The sequence below is a fragment of the Myzus persicae genome, unplaced genomic scaffold (genome assembly GCF_001856785.1).
Source record: "Myzus persicae strain clone G006 unplaced genomic scaffold, MPER_G0061.0, whole genome shotgun sequence".
Lineage (NCBI taxonomy): Eukaryota > Metazoa > Arthropoda > Insecta > Hemiptera > Aphididae > Myzus > Myzus persicae.
This window is the reverse complement of record NW_019104291.1, coordinates 33,022-42,422: the sequence shown is the minus strand read 5'-3', so window position 1 is coordinate 42,422 and position 9,401 is coordinate 33,022. Positions and strand designations below refer to the sequence as shown.

Here is a 9,401-nt window from a genome sequence, read left to right as displayed (position 1 = left end):
TTTTATAAACCGCCAGAAATAACAAAAAAATAGGAATGAATAAAGGGAATTTCTACGCAGAACTATTTTTTTGGTGCCACTCAACTTTGGGCACTTGACATTTTCACAAAAAATATTTATTTATTAGCATTTTCCAACCATTTTCATATATAATCCATCTAATTTTTTTGAGCGTTTGAATTCAAAATTTGCCAGGACGACACAACGTCTACGAGCCGATCTCCGATCGAAATCGTTTTTATTATGTGATAGTTTATCATTGAATTCATATCTAACAGTTAACACTAACGTCTAACACATTCCTTACAATGCCATAGTCGATAACTAGTGTACAGTATTGCAGTACCCACTTGTCTACCTTTTTTTCTGTATTTTTCATTTTTTTAAAGTGAATACATATGAGGGGTGTGGGGGCAACGCCCCCATGGATTAAATTTCATGGTAGGTACCTATTTACTACCATGGAACAACTACTTGTGTAACTCTTTTATTACTCCTTCGTAGTATCGTTTAAAATAAATAAGTAGGTAGCTATTTATAAAATCAACTATAATAAAAATTGATTAAATATTTCGTCCACGAAGACGTCTTACCTATCAGTTAACAAGTTGTTAATAGAACTAATAGAAGACTTGTAGCACATAATAGAGCTAAAAAATAAGCTCGTAATTACTTAGTTATTTGTTCGTAAACAATTAGACAAAAGATAAATATATTAAATAGGTATATATATATAATAATAAATATATTTTGTTATAGGCATAATGTTGTTTAGTATAAACCATAAGGGTATATGGTCTATGATACAACGTTCCTATCTTATCTTTCCAAGAGCTAATTTGATATTTGTATACCTCTTAACTCTTAAGTCTTAGATCATGATATACATTCATATAAAAGTATATATAGTATCATACAAAGGATGGAGTCACAACTCAAGGTTTTGATGTTCGTGCATGGTGCATGTACATGTTAGCAATGAGTATATTTTTGTATAGGTACCTACCTAATTTTCTAATCAATAGTTTATAATATATACATAATAAAATATTAAATTGTTCATTGGTCGGCGATTAGCCTTAATGTCATGTAATATGTCATAATGTTATGATATAAGGCACGCCGTTTTTTATTCTTAATTTCTTATCTCACTCAATATATTATGGGACAACTTACTTATTAATAGGTGTCTGGTATTTGAGTGTTTAATGTTTATTCATACAATATTTGAATAAACATATAGGTAACGTTTATTAAACTTAATGATATCAAATATTTTGTATAAAAAAACGTTTTAATAAATAAATTGTTTTATATTTAAATAATAGTTATAATACAAGAGTGATCAATGTTCATACATATTATTATAGAATATTATTCTCAATAGTAATATACAACTATAATGATTTTTTTATTTGTAGCAGTAATTATTATTGTAACAGTATTTTCTCCAGCGAACACAGCCAACATCTTAGCTGTGTTTCCTCATCAAGGCTTTAGTCACAATGTTGTTTACCAGCCATACATCCTAGAACTTGCCAACCGAGGACACAACATCACTATTATTACTAACTATCCGCTAGAACATCCAAACATAAATAATATATCAATTAGAGGATCAATGCCTATTTCCAATAACAAAAAAAATATCAGCCATATAGAAGGCAAATTTATGAATGAAATACAAAGTTCAATAAGTACAATTTGGAATTTTCATTATCGTGGAAAAATATATGAAGCTATGTTTACGGTAGATGGTGTGAAGAAATTATTAAACAGTCCTTCTAAATTTGATTTACTCATTACAGAACATTTCAATAATGAATTGTTTTTGGGTTTTGCATTTAAGTTCAACTTACCTTTTATACTACTGAGTTCTTGCAACATGTTACCCTGGAATCAGCATGCGATTGGACAGCCATATTCGTTAGCCAATATACCTTCAACATTAACTGGCCTAGGCACAAAAATGAACTTTTATAACAGAGCTATGAATACAATTTCTCATATAGTACAACTACTTGGTTATAAACTGTTTCGTCGGACAAGAGACGAAGCAATCATCAAACAAAAACTTGACATTGAAGTTTCATTGGACCAATTAATTTTGAATGCTAGTTTGATTATGGTTAACACTCATTTCACAATGTTGGAATCTAAACCGCTAGTACCAGCTGCTGTGGAAGTCGGTGGGATACACATAACGCCAATCAAACCTTTGCCTGTAGTAAGTGTGTAATTTTTGTTAATTGTTATCATATTAGTAGTTTTGATTTCAATTGGAATTATTTTAAACTTTCCCTATTTTAATGACCTGTAAACTCTCGCAAATCTACTTCAGAACTACTGAAGACCGAAGGTCATATATTATGTATGTGTAAACCTCCAGAGTTTGTAATAACTTTGTCTTACATTATGATTGAGTCATTATATAAAATATAATATGAACAATGAACATACACATTAAAAAAAAAGCCAGATGGATTAAGTAGGTACCTAATTTATTATATAAATCTGCATGATTATGTGTACAAGCGCTTCAATGCATAGTGAGAGAAAGAGAAAACAAAAGTTATTTTCATCTTAAAAATAGTAGAATGAACTATGTTATATAATTGCTATAAGAATACTTAGCTTTTATTTTTCCATGCTATAACGTTTGTCATATTTACCAACAAATTTAGTTATGACTTCATAGTTATCAGGACTAAAACATATGTTATCAGTTATGCAATATAATTTTTTTAGTACTCAGCACTTATTACTTTTTAATTTAGTTACTTTAATAATATTTATAGTCATATAATACAAGTAATATAATTATTATCATCACTCAAACTCACTTTAAATTAAAGTGTACTAAGAAAAATAACTTATTTACTACACTTAAAAATTATTTTACAGAGCCACAGCCCTATTAGCAAGTGATATTAGTCCACAGTTATGGCCAATAAATTTAAGTATTTGTTTGGTTATTTATAATGGTATTTAGGTTTTTTTAGGACAAGAAGTTAAAATTTCAATTTTCATTGAATATATTCTAACAAAATTTGATTATTAATTGTTCATATTTTGTTCACTTATACGATTTAAAAGATTATAAATTGTGTAGGTAACCATGCTTAACAAAAACATTTTATGACACAGAACTATATGGCACACATTAAAATAAATATTAAATTATGTATCATAAATACAATATAATTTTTTAATTAAATATTATAATATAATATATTTTACAAAATAATAGACAAAATGTAATTAATTAAAGACAATATTAAATTACAATAATATTGTAATTATAATATAAACATCAGTGGAGTATTTAGAATTTTTTTTTTAGGGTGGTTAAACGAAACTACAACCCCTCCCCCCTTCTCTGGATACTCCACTGATAAACATTATTGAAAATTAACAAAAAAGTTGAGCGTAAATCCACAATAATTGAAGTTGCACTCGCTAGCAAGTCATATGGAAAATACAAGTAATAAAAATCGTCCGATGCCAGGCGACCTAGGCGGCCTGTAAGAGCTTTCATTGTTATAGATGTCAATATACAAAGTAACAAATCAACAAGCATCTAAACCAAAATAAACACATACTTTAACCAATAAAATTTAATATCATAAAATGTTAAGATTATTCTTATTAAAAGTACCAATGTAATTATTCAATCATCACACATTATATGGTTGTGGAAAATAAAAAATAATAAACAATTAGAATTTTAACTTTAAAATATTTTAAGGACCTAGTTGAGATTAATATGTAAATAAAATTAGGAATCGGTATTCGGTTAGAACATACTATATAGGTTATTAAATATTATTACTAAATACATTATTGCATTAACATAATAGTTTGGTATATTGTGTCTAATACCTATATTTATTGGTGATGACTTCTGATGAGCAAAATATTTTATAACTCTTTCACATTGATCTGTCAAGCAGGGGCGTTCTCGGGGGGGGGGGGGGGGTTCACTCCTCATGAACACTTGAAAAAGTATATGTACTTACTACTTACGTTTAATTAATAATTATAACTTTAATTCATAATATGTATATTGATTGTATACTATAAAAAATTAAACATCCTCTCCCCTTTCAAAATTCTTGGGCATGCCTCAGCTGTCTAGTACTCAAGTGTGTTCTATATATTATGTTCCCCCCTCTGTTTAAACGGAAGTAGGGGGGCCTCGATTTGAACAATACTACTCGTCTATTCCTCTACTGCCATCGTTAATTAATGTATCACATTTATAAATTCATCTGCGTACGACTATATTATGTTTATCCATTGCTTAATCCTATATAATACCTTACTAAAAGCCAGACAAAAAGCTAAATCGTCTTATGTTTGCAAAGAATATTTCTGGAGATTTATAATGAGTAATGACCACCAAAACCTCTGGAAATGATTTTAATACAAATAAAACAAAAAACATTGGTGAACACTAATATATTGTTGATTTGTTTGAGAACTATTATATAGTTATACTAATTCATATATTTTTACATATACATAGGACATCCAGAAATATATTGACGAAGCTGAGAATGGAGTCATCTATTTCTGCATGGGCAGTTTATTGCTGGGCGAATCTTTTTCGGCCGAAAAAAGACAAATGTTCTTGAATGTATTCGATAAAATTCCACAACGAATTCTGTGGAAATGGGAAGGAGAACTCCCCGGAAAACCCTCCAATGTAATGATTCAAAAATGGATGCCACAACGAGATATTTTAGGTAGGTACTACCTACGCATTTAACAAACTTCATATGTTTTTAAAATTTAATAAATGTTTGTAAATGTAGGTACGTTTTAAGTTTTTACTACATCAAAATCAAATTTTAAATTTAACTTGTGGTTTAATATTGTATTGAATCAAAATGTTTGACTATGAATATTTATATTATTTATAATTATTATATTTTGTACCTCAGTATTTTTTTTTTTTTACAGCGCATCCTAATGTCAAACTATTTATATCTCATGGTGGCTTATTAGGAACTACCGAAGCCGTGCATGAAGGTGTTCCAATTTTATCAATGCCAATGTTCGGTGATCAAGTAACAAACATCAAAGCTATTGTAAGAAGAGGAGCTGCAGAGATGATGAATTACGGAGATTTGAACGAAGATGAAATTTTTGTAAAAATAACATCGATGCTCACAAATCCTATGTAAGTATATCGTTATTAATTATTATGTTTAATATACCATGCACGGACCGTGGTCAGCGAGGTGGTCAGTTTGTGGTCGAATTGTTATATGAGTGTAATATAATATATGGTGATGGGGGATCTCGGTATGCACTATGCGGTTTTTATATTATTTATAATCTTTACTTATTTGCTTATAATATAGATACAAACAAAAGGCTAAAGAGTTATCAGAAGCTTTTCGTGATCGACCTATGCCTGCTTTGGAAACTGCAGTGTATTGGACAGAATATGTCATCCGATACAAAGGGGCGCCGCTGCTTCGGTCTGCCACCGTCGGTACGCCATGGTATCAATACTATTTAATCGATGTACTGTTTGTAATTTTCTTATTTGTAACAACAATTGTTGTATTACTCTACTGTTTAATTTTCAAAGTTCTTTTAAGATTGTTGAATAGAAAATCTAAAGAGAAACAATCTTAGTAATAATACTTATGTTTAATAAAAATACTATAATACTAAATAGTGATTACCTTATTATAAGTGTGAGGTACATAATATATTAATATGGTACTGCGTATAGCCACGGTATTTTGGATATCGTGGATAGAATGACGTATAAAACTAATAAGGTATATGAAGTATACATTTAATCAATACTGATACCTATACATTTATTTAAATGTTTACATCTCGTTTAAATACAAATAAAAAAAATAAATACAATTTTTACATATTGATTTATATAATTATGAATAACCTAAGATATAAGATTTAAAGCTGTACAATACATTTGAAATATATCTGATTATTCAACTATCGAAGTACATGTATTGCAGGCATTACCTATATTATAATAAGTGATGAAAACAGTTGAATATTGATTCGTACGTCCGGTTACACATTTTAAATCGGTATATATCACATCTTTTGATAACCTATTTCTCTGGTTATATGTTCAGCTATCGTTACACAGGTATAATATTAATAGATATATCCCGCCCGCTGCGCGGCGTTGCCCGTGTCAAAGATTGGTTTTTTTTATAAAATGTATATTTGTTAAAAAATGTGTACCTTTGCCGTATTATGTCTAATAATTATAACAGTAATGTAAATTGTAATATGTAACCGATAGCAACCACTAAAATAAAAAATAAAAAGTTCATGTGCGATCTATCCTTAGCTACGCGTATAGGGGATGAAAAAATTTGAAATCTGTCCAGTAGTTTTTGAGTCAATAAACTTCGGATAAACCAACATCTATTTTTATGCACAGACTTTTATTATCAGCTGTAACCATTGGTAACTCGGCTTGTCCGTGAAAAAAATTAGTAAAATATATTCCGGTAATTGGTATATATCTCGATTTTAGTGTACTTCAGTTCACGGGCAAATATACGTCGGTGTAGGGTTACCTATTGCTTTGTGAACAGTCCGACTCCGATTCACACTATAGTACGACCTGACACGACCCGAACAAATATTATTTGCCAGAATGCATCGTGTCGTGTTGTAATAGTGTGAACTTAGGGCTTCGACCGAGATGGACAATTTGTCTGTGGCTGTTTGGACGTATATGTAATATGTATATACTTGGTTTATTTTCGAATAAGGTTCAAACTTCTCTATATAAGCCTTCCTGATATTTCTATGAACAAATTGAAATTTTCATCAAAATTGGTCAAGTAGCTTTTGGGTGCATAAGTTACGAACATATAGATTCAACTCTCATATTTGTTTTAAGATATATTTTCTTTATTTGATGCCATGATGAACGTGATGATTTTATACATAATTTTACCTTATCTGCCCAAGTACCCAACTATAATAGCGACCATTTACAAACCAACAGAAATTTTTTCGATTTTCATCGTACATTGCAAAAACCTTCAGTGAGCAGTGAGCATCTGTTTAAAAATGCGAATTTTGGAAAATCCTTTCTTATAGACTTATAGTGCATCACTATACACGGTGCGTCGGTGCAGGTATGAAGCATTGAAGCAATGAAGCCTATATTCTGTGATCATTTAAAGTCTCTAGCTATCATAGTTTAGGCTTTAAGTTGATGGTTGATCAGTTAGTCAGTCGGTAAGGAAAGTTTACTAAACAAAATAATGTTACTGTTGGGAGCTTGGAGCAGCGGTGCGCGTCCCAAGGATTGTCATCCAACCAATGCACGACCACGGTAAATGCACAACTGAACTTAGAAGCTGCACAAGACAACTTGACAACGGATTTGATCAAGTACCGATGATTGGTACCAAGCTCAGTGGCTATTTATGTGTACACTAGGAAACATTTTGTGCACTACAAAAAATAAAAATAAGCACCTGCTACCTGCCACCCAAGATTGCATGTAGATCAGACAAGGTTTCAAGTTGAACCGTTCTGTAGATTTAAGATAAAAAAAATAATATATATGTATATTAAATTATACTTACCTAAACATTTTTATCGATAATAAGTGAAAACAGAACTAAAAAAAAATTTTCATAACTATAAATAGCTCAAAAAGAGTCAAAATATTTAAAAATTGAATGGTGTATAAAATGGTATTATAAATATCTGATGAAAATTTAAAGTATCTAAGGTCAATGGTTTTTAGTTTCATCATTGATTTTAAAATGGTTACATAAAAAAAATTGATTTTGTCAAAAACTGGGTTTGAGTAAAAATGATTGTTTTCCTCTTTTTTTTTTCCAGACGCTTTTTAAAACTGCTGTAAATTTTTAAATATGACCCCTATACTCTAATGAGTCTTGTAACAACTAAATTCACTTTCTCATCAGGAAAAATCCTGAAGTTTAAAATCAAAGCATTATTTCTACTTGTGTTGTATAGGTAATTTCAACTAGTACCTATATGGCTATATACTATACGCTTATAAAAATAATATGTTTGAACTTATATCGACAACATACCATAATATCATGGCTGTTTTACCAGTTTTCGATGAAATTATTGTCACCTGCTGGCGAAACGGGAAAATTGAAACGTTATCAATAGAATAATATTAAAAATATTTTAAAACTGGTATATTTGTCGCCTTGTCGGCGAATTGCAGGGATTCGGCAAAGTGGGTATGCAACATGAATCGAAAAAGTAGTAATATAATTAATAATAATATTTATTTTGAAATTAAATTGTTTTCGTCGTTCATCTAAGTACATTTTTTGGTCATTTTTTAAGTTCATTTTTTAGAGTTTTTAGGTCATTTTTGTATATTTTTTTAGCTCATATTCCTGTATTTATTAGGTCGTTAAAATCCTAGCTTTAGTTATCACTTATATTTATGCCAGTCAAACGGTTAAAAATACATTACAATTATGTATGTAAAAGTACAAAATTATTGAAAATTGAATTTTCTATCATAATATTTAAAAATAATTACTTATATATGTTTAGGCACAATTTTTTTTTAAATGTTTCCTTTTCGTAGTCAGGAAATTCGTTTCTACAGAAAATGTAATCACTCAAAATGTGTAACACAAATTGGTGTTGTTCCTAATTGCCAATTGGCGCTTACTGCAGGTGAGTACCGATTGAATTGTAGTCTTCAACTAACTTTATTCCCCTCTCGGGTCTTGGCCGTATCATTGACACTGACAGTTTCCAGTTTAGAGACCAACCTTGTCAACTGCAATGCATTTTGAAAAGATAAGTTTTCACTACAAATTGAACTATGATTGTACAATCTTCGTATAAAAAGTAAATTTTGATAATATGTTAATACCAGCTTATTTGATAATATATTATATATGGTTCACTAATATATTAAAAAATAAATACAAAATAAATAAAAAATATATTGAAATGTATTGAAATATATTGCAGGGAGGCCTCCCAAGCCCATAGGTATTTCCAAAAATTGTATTCTGTGAAAAACAAAATTTCAAAAATAACTATTCTTATATCGAAAGTTTTTTGAAAATTATGACTTAGCCCCCTCGCCCAACTATGTCTCTGGAGCCGCCCTTGTATGGTATGGCTGCAGCGGAAGGCACTTTAAACCAGCCTTCAATATAAATTTTAACTTTAAATTTTAACATACAAATATAGTAAAGTCCGTCTTTTTCAGAAGAAATTAATTCAAATTCATTACGAAAGATATATATTTTAAGGCGATAAATGGCTTTTGCCAACCACGTTGCATGATGCAGAATTGCACTAGAAGTATGGGAAAATGTTGTACTAATTGGTTTATCACTAAGAAAAATCATTGTTAACTTTAATAA

The 9,401-nt window shown here is 29.8% G+C and overlaps 1 protein-coding gene and 1 long non-coding RNA gene across 3 annotated transcripts; one reads left to right on the top strand and one right to left on the bottom strand.

Moving 5' to 3' along the window:
• The first annotated feature begins 907 nt into the window (after positions 1-907).
• On the top strand, positions 908-5,906 carry LOC111040946 (UDP-glucuronosyltransferase 2B15-like). Its single transcript, XM_022325043.1, has 5 exons — positions 908-971; positions 1,422-2,227; positions 4,529-4,748; positions 4,966-5,185; positions 5,370-5,906. The coding sequence occupies exons 1-5, from the start codon at positions 923-925 to the stop codon at positions 5,647-5,649; spliced, it is 1,575 nt and encodes a 524-aa protein (XP_022180735.1). The 5' UTR covers positions 908-922; the 3' UTR covers positions 5,650-5,906.
• LOC111040947 lies at positions 1,464-3,172 on the bottom strand. 2 transcript variants are annotated; one of them, XR_002605263.1, is made up of 4 exons: positions 2,497-3,172; positions 2,022-2,222; positions 1,860-1,957; positions 1,464-1,579 (listed from the first exon to the last, which is right to left on the bottom strand). It is a non-coding gene; the product is annotated as an uncharacterized LOC111040947 (long non-coding RNA). The 2 variants fall into 2 exon arrangements; XR_002605262.1 differs by lacking the exon at positions 2,497-3,172 and adding an exon at positions 2,315-2,490.
• Positions 5,907-9,401: the final 3,495 nt, after the last annotated feature.